At 37.4% G+C, this 21,492-nt stretch overlaps 1 protein-coding gene across 3 annotated transcripts in view; it reads left to right on the forward strand.

Moving 5' to 3' along the window:
* The window catches only part of Dcaf5 (DDB1 and CUL4 associated factor 5), a 103,618-nt gene that overhangs the window by 23,805 nt on the left and 58,321 nt on the right, over positions 1–21,492 (forward strand). For all 3 annotated transcript variants that reach the window (XM_076850321.2, XM_076850320.2, XM_076850322.2), the window contains 4 exons: positions 7,162–7,305; positions 9,981–10,017; positions 10,908–11,047; positions 13,092–13,221. In XM_076850321.2, coding sequence (XP_076706436.1) covers positions 7,194–7,305; positions 9,981–10,017; positions 10,908–11,047; positions 13,092–13,221 — 419 coding nt within the window. In that variant the 5' untranslated portion in view covers positions 7,162–7,193. The remainder of the gene's footprint in view (positions 1–7,161; positions 7,306–9,980; positions 10,018–10,907; positions 11,048–13,091; positions 13,222–21,492) is intronic.

The raw sequence follows: 21,492 nt of genomic DNA on the forward strand, positions 1-21,492 counted from the left end.
ATTTCCTTAATATGGAAGATTTAAATTAAAGAAGTATATATATAGAGAGATCAGTCAAATTTGACCAAATGTTGATTTGTTAAATTTACTTCCAGTCTGTTATTTTTTAATTTTAGGATTATATAGATTTTTAGAGTGGGTTTAGGTTCACAGCAAAATGAAAAGATACTGCAATTTTTCCATTTCTCTCTTTTTTAAAAAATATTTTTTTTGTTGTAGATGGACACAATATCTTTGTTTATTGTATGTGATGCCAGGGATCTAACCCAGTGCCTCACACATACTAGGCAAGTGCTCTGCCATTGAGCCACAACCCCCTTCTATTTCTCTTTTATCTCCACACATACATAATCTCCCTCATCAACATTCTCTAACATAGTGGCACATTTCTTAAGATTTAGCCTGCATTGGCACACCATAATCACCCAGTGTCCATAATTTACATCATGGTTCGTTTTTGGTGTTATGTATTCTATGGGTTTGGATAAATATATAATGACATGTTTCCACTATTGTAATATAGAGGATTTTAGTGTCCTTAAAAATCCTGTGTTTGGGCTGGCAATATAGCTCAGTTGGTAGAGTGCTTACCTGGTATGCACAAGGGCCTGGGTTCTACTCCTCAGCACCACCAAGAAAAAAAAAAAAAACTGTGTTATACATATTCACACCGTTCCCCACCTAGTACTTGCTGATCTCTTTGCTCTCTCCATAATTTTGCCTTTTCCAGAATGTTGTATACAGTGAGAGTATCTATTGCTCCACATTCCTGCTAACATTTGGCGTCATCCGTATTCCAGGTTTAGACCATTCTAAGAAATATATAGTAGTATCTTATCTTAATTTACATTTCCCTGATGACAGGGAATATGTGTGGAACATATTTTCATGTGGTTATTTCTCATATGTATGTATTCTTTGGTGAGGTATTTTTTTAGGTCTTGGGACCATTTTTTTAATCCCATTGTTTGTTTCTTATTGTTTAGTTTTATGAGTTCTTTGTATATTTTGGATATCAGTCCTTTGTCATTTATGTCTGCAGATATTTTTCCCTGCTCTGTGGCTTGTCTTCTCATTCTTTCAACATTGTCGTTATAGAATAAAAGTTTTTAATTTTAAAATAGTCTAGCTTATCCATTCTTACGTGAGTAATGCCTTTGGTGTTCTTTCTTTCTTTTTTTTTTTTTTCTTTGAGAGAGAGAGAATTTTTTTTTTTTTTAATATTTGTTTTTTAGTATTCGGCAGACACAACATCTTTCTTTGTATGTGGTGCTGAGGATCGAACCCGGGCCGTATGCATGCTAGGCGAGCGTGCTACCGCTTGAGCCACATCTCCAGCCCCTGGTGTTATTTCTAAAAAAGTCATCATCATACCCAGGGTCATCTAGATTTTCTCCTGTTATCTTCTAGGAGTTTTGTAGTTTTGGATTTTATACTTGGTTCTATGATCCATTTTGAATTTTATGAAGGGTTTAAGGTCTGTATTTAGATTTAATTTTTCACTTGTGGGCGTTCATGAGTTCCAGCACATTTGTTGAGAGAAATCTTTGCTCCAATATTTTGCCTTTGTTCCTTTGATGGTATTTATGCTGGCTATTTTTGCCCTCTCAGTGTTGAAGTCAGGTAGTGTCAGCCCTCCAACTTTGTTGTTGTTCTTCCATATTGTGCTGTCTATTCCAGTCTTTTGCCATATAAGTTTTAGAATCAGTTTGTCAATATTCATGAAATAACTTTCTGGGAGATTCATTGGGATTGTATTGGGTTCAAAATCAAGTTAGAGAGCCAGGCATGGTGGCTCACACTTGTAATCCCAGTGGCTTGGGAGGATGAGGCAGGAGGATCATGGGTTCAAAGCTAGCCTCAGCGGGCTGGGGATGTGGCTCAAGCGGTAGCGCGCTCGCCTGGCATGCGTGCGGCCCGGGTTCGATCCTCAGCACCACATACAGACAAAGATGTTGTGTCCGCCAAATACTAAAAAATAAATATTTTAAAATTCTCTCCCCCTCTCTCTCTCTTTCTCACTCTCTCTCACTCTTAAAAAAAAAAAAAAAAAAAAAAAGCTAGCCTCAGCAATTTAGCAAGGCCCTAAGCGACTCAGCAAGACCCTATCTCTAAGTAAAATACAAAAAAGGGTTGGGGATGTGGTTCAGTGGTTAAGCACCATTGGGTTCAATCCCTGATACAAAAGAAAAAAAAAAAAAAGAAAGAAAAAGGCCTGGGAATGTAGCTCTGAGTAAAGTGCCCCTGGATTCAATCTCTAGTACCAATAAATAAATAAATATTGTAGGAATTCTTTATATATTTTAGATAACCCATTGCCAGTTTTGTGCATTGCTAGCACCTTATACTTTCAGGCAGTCCCATCCAGGACCCTTATTTTACTCCAGTTCAGTTTGCTTCCCATTTTACTTCTTTGCTCTTTTAATCATACCTAGATATTTTTGAAGTGTGTTACAAGGCAGAGAAGTCCTTCAGTTGTCCATCAGATGAATTTTCTTTGTCAGTTATGATTCATTTTTTGATCTGTAAGATAGTTAATAGTAGTGGTGAAGAGTGAGGGCCTTGGAGTCTTAATGAACTGCTTGCTCAACCACTTTCCTTACTGGATGATCTTGGTAAGTTATTTAACTCCTTTGCACTCGACTTTCAATCTATAAAATCTGTATATGAGTACAAGAACTGTTATGGTCACCATTTTATATTTGATGAAACTGAGGTGTAGGGAGATAGAAACATGAACAAATAGAAAAAACATATGGCCTCTCTTTAATTTTCCATTTTTGATAGAGACATGGGTATAAAGTACTTCTTTAATATAAAAAAAACACAATAGCAGAAGTGGTAATAAATCCCTGATTCATGGCTACATTGTTGGGGGCAAGCAATAGGAATGTGGACTATGGAAAACTGAAGTGTTCACAGCATGTCTAGATCTGTTAGTAGATTTGTAATTTTCATTAAAATAAAATAAAACAATAAAGACTCCAAACCATTATTTTCATAATTAACTTGATGTTTTACACCGTGGTAAATTTGTATGAGGTAAAGAATTTAGATTCTTTCCCAGGCCAGAGAAGTTGTAGTTGAAGTATAGAAGTCGTAAACACAGAATGCTGTGGGCTGCACTTGAGACATGAATCTGGTAGAAAATGATACTTCAGAGGAGAATATAGAACTTGATCTTGCCTGACAGTGAAAGGAAGAGAAAACTCATGAAACAAAGGAATTCTTTTTAAAATTTTTTTAAATTTTATTGTTTCTTTTTAGTTATACATGACAGTAGAATCCCCCCCCCCTTTTTAGGTTAGAAACTTTATTTGCCAATTCTCAACTTTTCTTTTTGGAGATTGCTTCTTTTTTATTTTTTATTTTTAGTTACGGATGGACACAATATCTTTATTTATTTTTATGTGGTGCTGAGGATAGAATCTAGTGCCTCACATGTGCGAGGAAGCCCTCTGCCACTGAACCATGGCCCCAGCACAGTTGAATCCATTTTAACATAATTATAAAAGCATGGAGTATATCTTGTTCTAATTCCACCCCTTCCTCTTCCCTTCCCTTCTTTCCACACTCTGCTCCCTTCCCTCTGCTTACTGTTCTTTCTGCCATTTACTTATAGTTATTAATTAATTTTATTGTGAATGTATGCAATGGTGAGATTCACTGTGGTATATTCATATATGTACATAGGAATGTTATGTCAGATTCATTCCACTGTCTTTCCTTATCCCATCTCTCCTCCCTTTCTTTCATTCCCCTTTGTCTATTCCACTGATATCCCTCCCCCACACATCTTATTATGGATTAGCTTTCACATATCAGAGAAAACATTAGACCTTTGGCTTTTTGGGGTTGACTTATTTCACTTAGCACGATAGTCTCCAGATCCATCCATTTACTGGCAAATGTCATAAAATCATTCTTCTTTATGGCTTGAGTAATATTTCATTGTGTATACATACCACGGTTTGTTTATCTATTCATCTGTTGAAGGGCACCTCAGTTGGTTCCATAGCTTAGCTATTGTGAATTGAACTGCTGTAAACATAGATATGGCTGGGTCAGTGTAGTATGTTTCTTTTAAATCCTTTGAATACATACAGAGTAGTGGGATAACTGGGTCAAATCCTAGTTTTTTGAGAAATCTCCATACAGCTTTCCAGAGTGGTCACACTAATTTGCAGTCCTACTAACAATGTATCTTCTTGGGTGTGTGTGTAGTATGCTCTATTAATTTTTAAAAAATATTTTTCAGTTGTAGATGGACACAGTGTCTTTATTTTTATGTGGTGCTGAGGATTGAGCCCAGTGCCTCATAGTATGAGGCAAGCACTCTACCATTGAGCTACAGCTCCAGCCCTGCTCTATTAATTTTTAAAAAAATACTTTTAATTGTAGATAGATAGCATACTTTTATTTTATTTATTTGTTTTTTATGTGGTGCTGAGGATTGAACCCAGCGCCTCACACTTGCCAGGCAAGTGCTCCAATACTGAGCCACAACCCTAGCCCACCTTCTATTAATTTTAATTGTAAAAGAAAATATGTCTAAGAACAAGGTCAAGTTGTAATATAGGATGAAATAATGTAAGCATCAAAACATAAAAGTTTCCCATGCTGTAATCCCAGTTACTTGGGAAACTGAGGCAGTAGAATTGAAGTTTTAAGGCCAGCCTGAGCAACTTAGACCCTGTCTTAAAATAGAAATTAAAAAAGGACTAGGGATGTAGCTCAGTGATAGATAGCTTACTTAGCATTGCTTGGGTTCAATGGTTAATAATAAATAAAACAAAAGAAAACAAACAAACAAAAAAACCCAAATTCCTTAATAGTATATATATTCAAAATAATTGAAAGCAATTTCATAAGTAGATATTTGTATACTCATGTTCTAAGTAACACTAGTCACAGTAGCCAAAATATAGAAACAGCCCAAATGTGCATCATTGGATGAATGACTAAACAAAATATGTGTGTAAAAGCTTATAAAACTCAGAATACTATTTAGTCTAATAAAGGTGTAAAATTTCTGATGCATGCTACAATAAAGATGAATATTTAAAAAGTTATAAGTGTTTTATCCTTTTGAGTCTGCTTTATACATATTAGGTACCTAGAATAGTCAAATTCATAGAGACAGAAAGTAGGATAGTGGTTACTAGGGGCTGGGAGAAATTAATGTTCCTTAGAATTTCAGTTTGTGATGATAAAAGAGTTCTGGAGGTGGATAATGTTAATGATTGCACAACAACACAAATGTGCACTTAGAAATGGTAAAAATCTCTCTCTTTAAAAAAAAAAAAAAAAAAAGGCTGGGGTTGTGGCTCAAGTGGTAGTGCGCTCGCCTGGCATGCGTGCGGCCCGGGTTCAATCCTCAGTACCACATACAAACAAAGATGTTGTGTCTGCCGAAAACTAAAAAATAAATATTCTCTTTCTCTCTCTCTCTATAAACAATTTCTATAGCTATATATAAATATAAGCATAGATACACAAGTATAAGCCCCTTCATTCAATGTCTACTCTCTGGTGCCTTGATTAGATACTGGAGATTCCACAGTGAACAAAACTGACAAGATTCTTGCTGTCCTGGAGCTTTTTAAAAAATTTGTTTTACAAAAGTAGTTGTGGTACCTATACTGTTTACAGTTATTTTTCCCTCTTAACAAAGACCTTTGGCTATCTCTCCATATTAGGTCGTATCTACTGACTTAATACTTCATGGTATACCCTTGTGTGGATGTGCTATAATTTGTGGTTATTGTATTTATTTTTTTAGTGTGCTTCCAGGGCTGGGTGCAGTGGCACACGCCTGTAAATCCCAGCGGCTCGGGAGGCTGAGGCAGGAGGATCGTGATTCAAAGCCAGACTCAGCAAAAGCAAGGCACTAAGCAATTCAGTGAGACCCTGTCTCTAAATAAAAATTCAAAATAGGGTTGGGGGTGTGGCTCAGTGGTAGAGTGCCCCGGAGTTCAATCCTCAGTACTGCCCACCAAAAGAAAAAGTGGGGAGCGGGGTGGCTGGGGTGTAGCTCACTGGTATAGTGCCCCATGGTTCAATCCCCAGTACTGCACATACACAGACACAAAATATGGTGTCAGGGATGGAACCCAGGGCCTTATGCATACTAACACATAAGCACATTATAGAGCTACATACTTAGCCTGGCTGGGTATTTTTTTGTTTTTAATTGAATAGAGGTGGAGAGGCAGAGGTACAGAGTTTGCTGATTTGCTGCTGTTGTCATTTACATTTTTATCGGGAAAAGAATATCTTGTTGGCTTATTTTAAAAAGTCAAACAATGCCAAATTTTTAAAAATCAAGTTTTTTTCTACTTTCTAATTCTATTCCTTAGAAGTAACCATTGTTAAATATATTAATCCTTCCAGACATTTTTAACACATCTTCGAATATAAATATAGTGGGATGTAACTTGGTGGTAGAGTACTTACTTAGCATATGGGAGGTACTGTTCCCCAGTACTACCCCCCCCCCGCAAAAAAAAAAAAAAGAGAGAATATATAATATAGATCATATGTGTTCTCATTTTCTAGGAGGTAGCTTATGCATTGTAATATTGCTTATTTAGTTCAGACTGTTGGGAATTTTGTGAAGGTAAGAGCCCATCTAAGGATCATGAGAACTGGGTTTTGTCTGGCACCTACTAGAGTCAGGTAGTTTTTTAGTTGTCATTTGTACACTGTCCTTTAGTCAATGAAAGCATATCAAAAGTGGTTGCTTTGAAGGCTATTATGTTAGAAATATTACTTTCAGAGTTCTTTGGCTGCAAGTAATAAAAATTACCTTTGATTCTGTTAGACCAGTGAGGAAAAAAGGACCTTATTAGAAAGATTCTAGGTAACAATTTAAACAACTGGGTTTCCGGAAAGACAGAAACAGGATTGCTTTCAGGGTGAGTTTCAATATCAGCACTTATCCCTTTCAATTTCTATATTATTTAATATTTGATTCATGGGAGAGAGTGAGTGGCCTAGAGGTCATGTACCCCATGGTTTAAGTGGGGAGAGTGCTGGGTGTAAGGTACCATCAGAATCTTATGGAGTTGGGGAGGTGGAGTTTTGGAAAGAATGATATTTGAGACTAGCAAAGCCAAATGCCAGCTCTTTTAACCCTAGACTCTTAACTTCCTTCTCAAGGAGGAGATGACCGTCGGGTTCTGCTGTGGCATATGGAACAAGCGATCCACTCCAGAGTCAAGCCCATACAACTGAAAGGAGAACACCATTCCAACATTTTTTGCCTGGCTTTCAACAGTGGAAACACCAAAGTGTTCTCTGGAGGTGAGAAGAAGGGAAATTCCTTTGTGGGAAATTCACTATGGTTGGAATTTTAGAGAAAAGAATCTAAATAATTCCTATTTTTCTTCCTGTATCTTAATTGAACTGTGGTATTACTAGTTTATTCTAGCTTGTCTTTTTAGCAGTTTAGATATGTGATTTAGGGTTTGTCTTTCTCTCTCCTTCCTTTCTTCTCTCTCTTTCTCACATTCCTTCTTCCTAACCTTCCTTTCTTCCTTTCTCTTTGGCAGAAATCTTTCATGTTGTGCTCTGGTACACAGGAACACATATCTCTCTGTCACACACACATACACACATACATTTGAAACATTTTATCTCATTTTTGGTACTGGGGATTGAACTCAGGGGCACTCAATCACTGAGCCACATCCCCAGCCCTATTTTGTATTTGATTTAAAGGCAGGGTCTCACTGAGTTGCTTAGCCTCTTGGGGTTGCTGAGGCTGGCTTTGAACTCAGGATCCTCCTGTCTCAGCCTGCCAAGTCACTGGGATTATAGGCATGTGCTACTGCGCCCAGTCTTATTTTTTATTCTGTTTTATTTTTAAAGATGTTGGCTGTGGGCTGGGGTTGTGGCTCAGCAGTAGAGTGCTTGCCTAGCACGTGCAAAGGCCTGGGTTTGATCCTCAGCACTACATAAAAATAAATAAATAAAGGCATTAAAAAAAAAAAGATGTTGGCTGTGACTTAATTTGATGTCATGACCCTTGTTTGAAAAGCATTGTGTTAGGGAACAATTGGAATGGCTGGTGCTAAAGTTAACCTCTTGGTGATTGCTTCATCAACCACCCCTCTCTGTTCCACAGTTTTAGCCCTGATCTTCATTTGGAGCTACATATTTTCCCATTGAAAGTCTACCTATTTTCTAAAAGCAATTTAAATATTGGGCTGGAAATATAGTTCAGACTTGCTTACCATGTTAGGCCCTGAGTTTAATCTCCAGCACTGAAAAAAAAAAAAAAAAAAAAAGCAACAGAATACTAAGATAGAAAAAACTGCTGACTTTGGCCATATAAAAATGGCCTTATACAAATGGCAATTTTAAATGGTTCATTTGAAATTCATCCTCAAACCTGCCTTTCTTTCATTTGCATATAGAGTCAGTCACAAAGTCCTGTCAGATCTATCTCAAAAGCTCTTTCTACTCATCCTTTAGTTTCTATTTTTTTTTCCTATACCCACTTCTCTGATTTAGATCCTCATCTTTCCTATTCCCACTGCCCTCATTTAGGTCCTCATCTTTTCTATTCCCACTGCCTTGATTTAAGTCCTCATCTTTGGCCTCAACAATTGCATTGGCCTTGTGTGATTTTTGCCACCAATCTCTAACCCTCCTTCTCATGCATTTCTTTTATAAATTTTCATTTAAAAATAAAGATTTGACCATGTGAATTCTTGACCTACAGTGCCCATCATTTACAGTCTAAACCCCAATCTATCCCTAGCCTATTTCCCTTGCCCATGAAATGTACTTAGTCCACTAAACTACTGTGCATATGCACTATAGTATTTACCCTTGTGCCTTTTGTTCATATTGTTCTTCCACCTTAATAGTGCAATTGTACTATCAGTTCCTCAAGGACTGGGCAGAATCTTAATCTTATAATTCTCCCAATACCTAGCATGTGCCTGGCACCAAGAAGGTACCAGTATGGGTTTATTAATTTCATGGTAGAATTTACAGCTAAGGCTTTGAAATTTAAGATGACCTGAGCCACATCTTTACTGCTCTTTGTGCCTTTCTATCTAAGTGACTGTTGGTTGTCTATTTAAGCATACAGTAGGATATTTTTTTACTCTCTGCTTTTTCATATTTAGATTTTTATATTTTAGCTATATGAACCATTTGAAGATGTATAATGAATGTAACTGTTTTTAGATCCTTTATTGGAATGAGGAGAACTGCAAAAGAAAAATGTTGTAGAGAAAAACTTTCCCATCATTTAAAAATCACATTACCATCAAATTTTAATGCTATAAAATATAAAGAGGATAGGAATAGTAGCAGATATTTATTGGGGACTTATCAAGTGTTCTGCCCTATTTTGAATGCTTTTACAGACTCATGCTCACAATAACCCTGTGAAATAGAAGCAGTTATTATCTCTATTTTCAGATAAACAGCTGAGGCATAAAAATGTTAGAGATTTCATTCCAGGTTCATAGTTAAGGAGTGTTTTGCTGGTGATGGGCAGGAAGCTAATTTGGGTGAATGAATTATTAGATCATTTACAATTTCCTTGAAGGTTTTTCCTAATCCACTAAATACTGCATTTTGGGAACAGTTATTATGTTATCCCTTATTACGCTTAAGTTTTTAAAAATCTCTGTAAGAATGTCCTATCCTGGGGCTGGGGTTGTGGCTCAGCAGTAGAGTGCTTGCCTAATGTGTGCGAGGCCCTGGGTTAGATCCTTAGCACCACATAAAAATAAATAAATAAAACAAAGGTATTGTGTCCAACTACAACTAAAAAATAAATATTTTAAAAAGATAAAGAATGTCCTATCCTTAAATTATTATAAACCTTTTCTTAGTAAACACTCCTAACTTGTATTAACACTGTTCATATTTTTACCCTGAGAACTTAAATTTTTCATGTAATGTGGATAGGGACCAACTAGCAGGAATTACCAGATTCTACTTTTTTTCCTTTACAGGAAATGATGAGCAAGTTATCCTTCATGATGTTGAAAGGTAAATATGTTGTTGGTGTGTGAAGGTGATTGACTATTTTTCACAGGAAGAGAGGAAAATATCTCTTTAGACCAAAATTGTTTTTATCTTTTGAAGAAAACAACATGAAACATTGGTCCTTTTCTAAATACATTTTATAATAATTTTGAAATAAAGTTTTGATTTATAAAAAGAAAAAGGAATTTGCAGAGTTGGTATGAAATTAGTTTTTTTAGGTGAAAATTTTAAGGGAATGATTGAAAGAGGATGAGAAATAATATTTAATAATAATCACAGCTAATATTTATTGACTTCTTACTGTCATGTGCCAGACATCATTCTAAGTGCTTTGTAAGTGTTAATTCATTTAACCCTCAATCATTTTGTGAAGGATAGTGTGATCTGCATTACAGAAGTGGAAACAGAGGCACAGAGATGTTAAGTAACTTAAAGTCAAGTGATGCTAGGATCTAAACTTAGGCAGTCTGGGTAGAGCCGTGCTATTAATCAGCATGCCAGACTGCTAGAAGATTCTCTCCCACTTCTGCTATATCACTTCAGCCTGCTTTAAAGCTTTCCTTTGCTTTTTGGAAATCAAACACCACCCTCAAATCTGGACATAAACAGATGCATTCTGTAATAAATAAAAAAACAAAACCATCAAGTCACTTTTAAAATACTTATGAAATCTATAAAAATAGTGCTTTGATAGTACTTTTTTTGTTTTTTTTTTCATTTGAAAGTTGAAGAACATTTACCTTTTAGGAAATACAATATCCTTTAGGTTTAGCTAGGCTGACTTTCTCCTAAGAAGAGAGACTACACCCTAGGTGCCAGAGAGCTGGGACTCTGTGTTATGTTTGTGTGTATGTGTGTGCCTGTGTGCCTCTCTCTTGCTCTCTGTTTCTCAGCAGCGAGACCTTGGATGTGTTTGCTCATGAAGATGCAGTATATGGCTTATCAGTGAGCCCAGTAAATGACAACATTTTTGCCAGCTCTTCAGATGATGGTCGGGTTCTCATTTGGGACATCCGGGAGTCTCCCCATGGAGGTAGGGTCACCGGACAAAAGACTACTGGATTGTGTGTACAGTTTCATGTCAAGTTCTTTGCTGTGACCTGAGTATTTGAGTGTGAAGGTTGTCAAAGGAGAAAAAATGTGAGTCACATGGCAGCACAGTGTCTTTGGAGGTCCCATACTGCCCTAAGTAGTCAGAAGTGGGGCATCTTTGTCAGCTCATCTCCACCCACCTGTGAATTTTCATGCACCCTTGCACTTGGCTGTTAGTGGCTCCAAGAAACAGAAGATATGGTACCTCATTGTGGAGGGTAACTATCAAAGGCCAGCTATGTGTGATGCTGACATGCATAGATCCTTAGCTGTTTACAGAGAACTGGGGTGCTGTACACTTTCTTGCAACCTTAGTTGCAGGCTTGTTCTTTTGTTGAAGAAAATCACAGAACCTTGTCTTACCTGCATGTAGGATTGTAAAATGATGGCAAATATGTTCTATGTGAAAATTGTCTTGTGAATGCCCCCAAGTGTGCTCTTTTAGTCTCTGATGTGTGATTGAAGAACTTGTTTTGATGACTTTCTCTGAAGTTCTTCAGGAAATGCATCTTCTTAGCTCATTTCCTATAGAGGGATTTCTCTGTCTTCAAAGGCCCTTTCCTCCAGTGCCACTGTCATGTCTACCTCTCCCCTTTAGTTTGGCTGTGTAATGATAACACCTATGTACACTGAGTTTACTAGCCTGCCTGCTTCGTCTGGCTGGGTCTAGGTCTTTTTATTTTTCTATATTTCAAACATGTAACATGCTGGGCTGTGCTTGTTATTGAGGTTCAGGCTATCATAGAAGCTTGTCCTTAGGGTCAGACAGGTCAGGTTATAACAAGAAGCACTTATAGCTCAATCTCTATGTGATTAGTAGATGAGATTTTCCTTTGTTTGCACTGCCTGATGACTGCGAGTACTTCACCTGCTCAGAGACTTATGTAGTAATGTATTTGGAAATCATAGAATGAAAAGTGCTTTCTGTCTTTCACTCTAACAGGTTCCATAAAAGTGATTCCTTCCTCACATGGAGCCTGATAATTAATACAGATGGACACAGGGGTTGTAGGTGAAGTTGACTGGGACCTGACTGAATGCAAAAGAAGTTCAAGTATTAGGTTTTTTAAAAAATATTTTTAGTGGTACATGGTGGCATATACCCATAATCCTGGTGTGGATGCATGCCTATAATCCCAGCAAATCAGGAGGATCTCAAGTCTGAGAATGTCCTGGGCAACTTAGCAAGACTCTGTCTCAAAATAAAGAATAAAAAGGACTGCAGATGTAGTTTAGTGGTAGAATGCTTCTGTGTTCAATCCCTAGTACTGGGTTGCGGGGGAAGGTAAGTAAATGAATAAATAAATAAAATTAAAAAAGGACTGGAGCTATAGCTTAGTGGAGAGTGTGTGGTCATGAAGCCCTGGGTTGAATCCCCAATACCTACCCTCTTGACACACATTCTAATACTGGAAGTCAAATCATAAAAATAAACACTAAGCCATTTAGGCATTGCAAACCAAAAAAATAAAATAAAATAAAATAAAATTTAAAAAACAACCTTGTACTATTGTTTTGCGCTATCTTAATTTTTTTCACTGTTTGGCTTTGTCTTCACTGAATCTACTGCAGTTTTAAAACTTTTATTTTTTTAGACTAATAAATTTGGATTAAAGTTGTAATAATTGTACCAGAAACTGATCATGAATTTTTTTAGCTCATGTGGAATTCAGTTTTACTAACTAACTATAAAATAGTTTACCTTCCCCTTTTCAGGTACTGTATGATTTCTAAGTATTGTGACTTAAAATTTGGTTAAATGTGTTTAAATTACTGTTGTATTTTCTTCATGAAGAAGTGTTTGAAGGACTCGGGAGGGATTTTGAGGAAAGGTATCTGTGGTGATGTGTACTATGTTGGGGTTCTGGTTCTTTGGGGGGATTATTCAAAAGTATGCTCCTACTTGGATTCATACGTTTACTCATCTGACTGCCATTGACCCAAAGATGACTTGAATGAACCCATCATAATTTCTCTTTTCACAGAGCCCTTCTGCCTGGCAAACTACCCATCAGCCTTTCACAGTGTCATGTTTAACCCTGTGGAGCCCAGGTTATTGGCCACAGCCAATTCAAAGGAAGGAGTGGGACTCTGGGATATCCGAAAACCTCAGAGGTGAGCCCCTCTTTTTTCACACTTTCCCCTCCCTTATTTCTCAGGTAAAGTGATTAGCCAGCAAGTGTTGTGAACTTGTTTGACAGCTGGTCTCAATTAGGCATCTCTTAACATGCACTGGTGTTTCTGAAGCCAAAAGAACCTATTCCCAAGCAGCCAACAAAATGAAAAATCCATAGACATTGCTGATGAGGAGTTATAAGTTGTAATCTGGATTCTGGATGGGGTTAGTTCTAGGCAATTACATGAAGTAATTGCCCCAGCCTTCTGAGCTGCTGGGATTATAGGCATTTTATTTCGAAGCAGGGTCTCCCTAAGTTCCTGAGGCTAGCCTTGAACTTATGATCCTCCTACCCCAAAGGCTTCAGTTCTGCCTTTTTTCTTGAGGCCTGGCATTCCCTACATGTGCAGGAACTCTTCCACGGGGAGAGGGATTTGCCAAACTCACTGCTGTTAAACCAGGGGTTCTTAACCACAGGCTGGAAGGAGTTCCTCTAAATTGTGAGCCCCCAAATTATATAAATGTAAGTGTATTTTTCTGAGAAGGAAATTTGTTTGCTTTATCAATTTCTCAAAAAGGACCAGTGACCACAAATGTTTAAGAGCTACTGCACTGTAGTTTTGTGGACCTAGTATATTTGCCTTCTGATTTCATTATTAAATAAGCACACCTTGGACAATCTTGACCTAGTGGTATAAGTCACTAATGGGTGAATTTCAAGCATCATTAAAAGATGTGGAAATGGGGTTGAGTAGGAGGTTCTTTCATGAAAATCCCATGAGGGAAGGATAACCTTTTATGGCACCTGTACATAAAGCTGACCTTGCTTTATAAAAGACAGCTAGCTTTTCTGGAAATCCTATGGGGAGGCAGTTTCATTTTGTAAAGCAATATTATAGAAGATGGGGCTAGGGCTGGGGCTGTAAGTCAGTGGTAGACACTTGCCTAGCACTTGTAAGGCCCTGGGTTCGATCCTCAGCACCGCATATAAATAAAATAAACATATTGTGTCTAACTGCAACTAAAAAATAAATATTTTAAAAATATATAGGGGCTGGGATTGTGGCTCAGCAGTAGAGCTCTCGCCTAGCACAGGCGGGTCCCGGGTTCGATTCTCAGCACCACATAAAAATAAAGGCATTGTGTTGTGTCCATCTACCTAAAAAATAAATAAATAAATATTTAAAAAATAATAACATAAAAATAAAGAATATATGGAAGAATGTAATGGAAAGTAAGTAAGTTTATATTTTATGGGCCTCAGATGAAAGGGCAGTTAAGTATAGAGAATTATCTTCCTTGAATTTTCGTCTTACCTAATTCTCTCTATGAGTCAATCAAAGGGAGTTGAAACTATTACAGCAGATCTGTGTAGGCAGGGAGTGTCCCTAGTGTTGAGCAGGGCTCCCTGAGGTACCACAAGACAGCAAAGCTTTTTCTAGGCCTTTCTGTTGTATATGCACTTGGCTCTTGTTTTTCTAGTGCATGTAATGGCAGGCCCCTAATGTGCCTTTGCACTGTGTGCTTATGGAGATCTGCTGTCTTCAAGGAAGACAATCTCTAATATTCATCAGCAGAGTATTCTACCACTCACACTTTCTAGGAACAACTGTTCTGCCTTATCCACACTACAAAAGGCAGGGTTTGGACTGATTATGCCAACTTTCTCCTAATGTATTATCTCCTTCACTTAAAATTGCAATGAATAGCTGGCAACAGGAGTGGGGCACTGAGCTATTTCATCTCCAGTGGAAAGCTTCAGTAATTCATGATGTCAGCAGTGTCTTGAGAGAAGAGGGGGAAGGAGTGTCTTAATTCTCCTCTTGATTCTCTTCCAGTCTCCTCCACTAGTTTATTGCTGTGCATCGTATGGGCCCTTTTCCCCTTTCCTTGTTAAACTTACAAAGGGCTCCTTTCTTAATAAAATTTCTAAGTGATGATTATTATTTTAGTTTTACACTGACATTTAGAGTTTTATACATACAATTATTTAAGTATTTATAGGTAAACAACAAAAAAAGAAGAACCCTGACATGCTTTTTGAATGTTTGTATATTAAGATGGTTCTTCTACTTCCAGGTCTCTAATTACTTATTCTCTCCAAAGGTAATAACAGTGAAAAAAGTGTCTTTCCAGGACATAATTTAATGCAGATATTAGCATGCATATGTATACTTTTAAAAAATTAGACTGCTGGCCATGGTGGCACATGCCTATAATCCCAGCAACTCAGGAGACTTGAGCAAGAAGGATCACAAGTTTGAAGCCTGCCTAGGCAATTAAATGAGACCCTGTCTCAAAATAAAAATGAAGGTTGGGGATGTGGCTCGGTGGTAAAGTGCCCCTGGGTTTGATTTCCAATACCACTAAAAAAGAAGAAAAAGAAACTGAAAGAGCCTGTAATATCCACTATTCTCAATTCCTCCGAACCTTCAATTAACATGTCCTGGAGATCTTATCAGCACTTACAGATTTGGCTCATTCTTTTAATGGCTATGCGATGTCCCATTAATGTGACATATCTAAAAACTAGTACTTGTTTCTAATTTGGGGCCTCTATAAACAAGGCTATGTTGAACTTGTTGGCACACCTGTTTTGGCCTACTTTTGCAAAATATCTTTAGGAATTCAGAATAGTATTTTTTGTTTTTGGGGTTTTTTTTGGTGGAGGTCTGAATCCCAGGCCTTGTACAAGCACTGTACCAACTGAGCTACATCCCCAGCCCAAGAATAGTGTGTTTTTATATTTTTGATAAAAATTGTCAACTATACCCCCACCACCAAAGCTGCATTGACTTACAAATTTACCAACTGTGTTTGAGATTATGTGTTTCTCCAGACCCTCACCAACATTGAAAGTGTTTCTAACATTTTAGAGGGAAATTATAGCTTCTTGTTTTGATTTCGTCTTTAGCTATGGTTGAGGTTTTGTGGTTTCTTTGGTAACACATAATTTTCAAAGCCCATGAGGGAAAAGAGACACCTAATAAAATGCTATTTGGTAATCTTGACTGATTTTTTTTTTTTTTAATCAAAGGAGGAGCACAGTGCCAAGGGAACTAGGATGTTTTTGCCTGTTTATTCTAACCCTTCTAATATTCAGTGAGGCTCTCTGGGCATCAGGTAGAAAAGAGCATGACAGGGCTGGGGATGTGGCTCAAGTGGTAGTGCGCCCATCTTGCATGCGTGCGGCCCGGGTTCGATCCTCTGCACCATGTACAAACAAAGATGTTGTGTCTGCCAAAAACTAAGAAATAAAATATTAAAATTCTCTCTCTCTCTCTCTCTCTCTCTCTCCCCCTCCTCACTCTCTCTTTAAAAAAAGAAAAAGAAAAGAGCATGACATATTCTTAGAATACTTCTTAATTTCACAAAGTGGATTTTGGGAATTAAATTACAGATCTTTCCTGTTCAGATTCCCTCAGTGCAAGTTGGTATGGAGGAGGGAGAGAAGGCACTTTGTCTTTTCCATATAGGATTAATTATGCTGAGTTGCAGGAGATAATTTGTCTGTTGAGCACAGCTGCCTAGAAACCCTATCCCAGATCTTGGGGCAGTTCTGAGTCCCTTGGGTGGGAGGACAAGCCTGGAACAGGATAGGTGTACTTTAGAGATAAAGTATAGGGAGAGATTTTAGGGTATTTGTGAACCTCTTAAAATTATAGGTGCCTATTTGAGCAATCATATGTAGCATTTTTTTTAACCTTGGAACAAAAGCTTTGTCCAGGTTCTCATAGAGACCCTTGACCTCAAAAGGATAAGAGTTCTGACTTGATGTTCTGACCATTTTAGATTTAGAGCCTATTTTGTTTCCTTACCAGCCTTATTAGTGACTTCCAGTTTATAATAGCATGGACATGTGGGTGGGTGAATTCAGGGCCTACTTGGAAGGGCTATTGGCCTTCTGGAAACAAATATAATCTCCTTGAAGCCATGAGGTAAGCCTTATATTGAGTTCTTTCTGGCTGAACCTATGGATTATTCAATTTTTAATGATTTCTGTAGCCTATTTCAAGCCTAATCAATAAATGTTCTACTTTAGTTTGATAGCCTGTAGGTGTTTTGAGCAGAGACATTTATGTTCAACTGCTGCCCTGAAATAAGCTGATTAGAGAGCTAGCTAGAAGAATAAAATGTCAGTTGTAGAAAAGAATTTAGTTATCACTGATTTCCTCATTGTACAGATTAAGAAACTAGCCTAGCAAGGTATGGGAACACAGAAGAACTAAATGGCTTATAGAGTAAGGGATCCAAAGCCACACATATGGATATAGATCCAGGAAGTACGTCTTATAGCCACGTAATTCTTAATAAACTACTTTACCTCTTAGTGCCTTGTAATCATAAATAATAGCTAACTTTTTGAACATTACACATGCCAGGGGTAATGACAGTTACCTGAATAGCCACCTTATTTAATCCTTACGACAGCCATATGAAATAAGTTCTTACTGATTGATTGATTGTACCAGGAACAGTCAATCACTGAGCCACATCCCCAGCCCATTTTTTATTTTGAGACAAGGTCTCATCAAGTTGCTTAAGCTGGCTTTGAATTTGCAATCCTCCTGCCTTAGCCTCCTGAGCTGCTGTAATTATAGGCTTGTGCCACTGTACCCAGCACTCTGTTATTATTTTAATGACAAGGAAATTAAGGCATAAAGAGGTGAAATAACTTGTGTTTATATACAGATATGTCCCCATTTTCCCCCTTTTCCCCCCTAAATCAGGTAGCGTCCCTACACATTCTAGTTTTTCTTGACCTATGCCTCTTTGCAGTAGAACTTTTCCAGAATTCCTGTCAGATTTTTCTGATAGACTTTTCCAACTCCTTTAGACTGTCTGCCTCTAAAAATTAACCCCTTTTCCCTGACTCATTGGCCCAGCCTCTGTCTTTATATTGGCTTTCCAAGATTCTTGCTTTTCTAATCCTGGAAACCTGCATGTACTACTTATTTTGCTGTGAAACCTTAGAACAGAAGTTGGAAACTAGCTGCCCATAGGCTAGATTGAACCCACACAGAGTCTTTGTTTGTTCTACATGATATAATAGAGATTGGCATATCACACAGAAAATGGCAGTTTCTCACATCTCTTGAAAAAGTCACAAGATCTCATATTCTCGGACTTGGTTCTCATATGGTTAGTAGTCAGCCAAAACTTAGTCACAGGCTCTCCTTTAAATTTGATGATGTGTCCAGGTCCCACCACTTCTTTATGTCTTGATATAGATAAAAGCCCTCATTTCATTATTTGCCTGGCCCTATAGATATTGGAGTTGGAAGGGTCGGTTTTAGGGATTTCAAAGGTGATGAGTCTAATTGACTGAATAAGAGAAAATGTCACATATATAAGAATATATTGAATATTTGAACAAGGTTTCATTTACTTCATTTAGATTATATCTGCTGTTATCTTTTTACAACTGTCGTCCCTTGTTGCTGCCAGAATCCCACTTATGTCTTGCTTAGACTATTGCAGTGGCCCTTGAACAATTTTCAGAACTGAGATCTTCTAATGAGTAAAGAATTAGGAAAAAGCAGAATTCCCCCTGCTGTCACTTTGCTTATTTCACCCTTTTCATTGCCTGTTTTAGCTGTCTGCTCACCCACCACCCTTCTGATCTTTTTAGTATCTGTCAGGAACTGTTAGTTTTGTGACAGGTAACAGTGTCTTGCTTTGACAAGGATAATAGAGAGAGTGGTTCTTTCCCACTCAGTAAAACTAGGGCAAGCCAGGAATCCATACAGAGACTTACTTTATAAGATGGTGCTTTTAGGTGTTGTATACATGATATAACAGAAAATGGACTGTAGGTGCAAATTCCCATTTTCAAAAGAAATTGTTCTTAGGACCTTGTCTGCCTTTGGGGATCTCTAGGTTAAAGAGATCTCTTTCTCTCTTTAGGGCCTATGTCAATCCTGCTTCTGTCGAGATCATATTAAATGTAAATCTTTGCCTTCTATACAAGCCGGACAATCTCTGCCATATTGCATTTGAAGGTTGCTCATGCTATTGTGGGAAAATGGAGCTCAAGGTTCAACATCAAAGGCTGGAAAAGAAGGTGCCTTATGCTTTGACATTTGTTTAAACTTTAAGGAATGAAGATTTTTCCTGATCTTGACCTTCTTCTTTTCATAATGTAGAACCATTAGAATGGACAGATTTCTTAAAATTTTTTAAAAAAGATCCCCAAAGCACTATATATGAAAGAAAAAAATTGATAAATTGGGTTACATTCAAATTAAGAACTTCTGTTTGTCAGACTTTGTTTGTTAATAGATAAGCTAAGGATAATAACATATTTGTAATGCATATATTGAACAAAATTGCTATCCAGAGTATATAAAGAACTATAAACCAAAGACAAAAACCTCAGTTTTTTTTTGTTTTGTTTTGTTTTGTTTTTCAGTGCTGGGGATAGAACACCAGGTCTTACACACACATACTAAACAAGTGCTCTGCTCTAAGCTACATCCCTAGCCCCTAAATTCAGTTTTTTAAATGAGGAGAAATGTTGAACAGGTGCTTCACCAAACAAGATATCCATATAGCTAATAAGTGCTTGAAAGGTACTCAACTTTGTTATTTATGAGGTAATTGAAAATTAAAACCATAATGAGTTATCACTATATGCCCAGACAGATAAAACTTAAAAAAGATGAATAGTATTGAAAAAGAGTGTGGAACAAATGAAGCTCTCATACATTTTAGGTGAGTCTAAATTAGGGAAAGCTAGTGTCAGTCTCTACAAAAGCTAAACATTTCACTCAGCAATCTCACTCTTAGGAATATCCAAGAGAAGTGTACACATATTTCATCAAAGTCATACACAAGAATATTTCAGCTGCTTTTTTCATAATAGCCAAAAGCTAGAAACAACTTAAATGTCATTTAAAGGAAAATGAGTAAATAAACTGTGGAATAGCCATACAATAAAATGCTACACAAACATAAAAATGAATTAATTAGATACACACATTGGCATGGATGAATCTCATAGTCATAATGTAGAATGAAAAAAGCCAGATACCGATCAAACAGATCTATATTGTAAGTTCAATTTGTGTAACATTTAGAAACAGTTATAGAAGTTAGAGTAGTGGTTACCCAATCCCTAGAGTATTGACATAGGTAGTCATATCTTGGTCTGGCTAGTGTTTTCATGGTTGTATACTTATATACAAATGTATTCACCTATATACATGTAGTATTAATGCATTGATCCTATCATATTGTAAAAAAAATCGAAGGCCACTATTGCTTCACATGTGTATTTACATTCTTCCCTGTGATTCTAGTGGTTGTAACAATATAATCATTTCTTTAGGGAGCTAGCTTAAAGGGACAAAAGAAGGGGAGGAAAGAGAGTCAGGAGAGGCCAGCATTTTTTTTTTTAGTTTTTTTTAGGTGAACACAATATTTTTATTTTATTTTTATGTGGTGCTGAGGATAGAACCCAGTGCCTCACGCACGCCAGGCAAGTGCACTACCACTTGAGCCACATCCCCAACTGGAGCCAGCAGTTTAGATGGTTAGAAAATTGCAGTGGACAAGTCTGGGCTCATTGAAGTTTGATTTTCAGAATGATGAGCTCTAGTCAAAGGATATGCCTTCTAGTTAGCTACTCTTTTCTTTCTTTCTTCTCCCACTCACTCATCTTTACCATACATAGTCATACAATACTTATGCAAGCATCCTATCCACTGAAACCCTTAATAAAAGCCTTGTTTTGGCACTGGGGATATAGCTCAGTTGATAGAGTACCTGCCTTGCATGCATAAGGACCTGAGTTCAATCCTTAGCAACACACACACACAAAAAAAAAAAAAAAAGCCTTGTTTTCTCCCTAACACTGTATTCCTTTTTAAACTTGTTTTTATTAATGTTATCATCACTTTTTTAATCATTCTGGCTGAAGTCTCAGTCCTGGGTAATTCTTCTGTCTCTCCCTCTGCTGTAACCAGCCTTGTTCTGTTAGTGCCTGGTCATTCTTTGCCATTCACAAAGCTGCCACTGCATGTTATATCCATATCAGACTTTGCATAAGGCAACAGCTCTCGCTCTCTCTCTCTCTCTCTCTCCTCTCTCTCTTTTAGAGAGAGAGAGGAGAGAGAGAGAGAATTTTTTAATATCTATTTTTCAGATTTTGGTGGACACAACATCTTTTATTTTATTTTTATGTGGTGCTGAGGATCTAACCCAGCGCCCCGTGCATGCCAGGTGAGAGCATTACTGCTTGAGCCACATCCCCAGCCCCAGCACCCTCT

This window comes from Callospermophilus lateralis, chromosome 3 (assembly GCF_048772815.1).
Source record: "Callospermophilus lateralis isolate mCalLat2 chromosome 3, mCalLat2.hap1, whole genome shotgun sequence".
In the NCBI taxonomy this organism is placed as follows: domain Eukaryota; kingdom Metazoa; phylum Chordata; class Mammalia; order Rodentia; family Sciuridae; genus Callospermophilus; species Callospermophilus lateralis.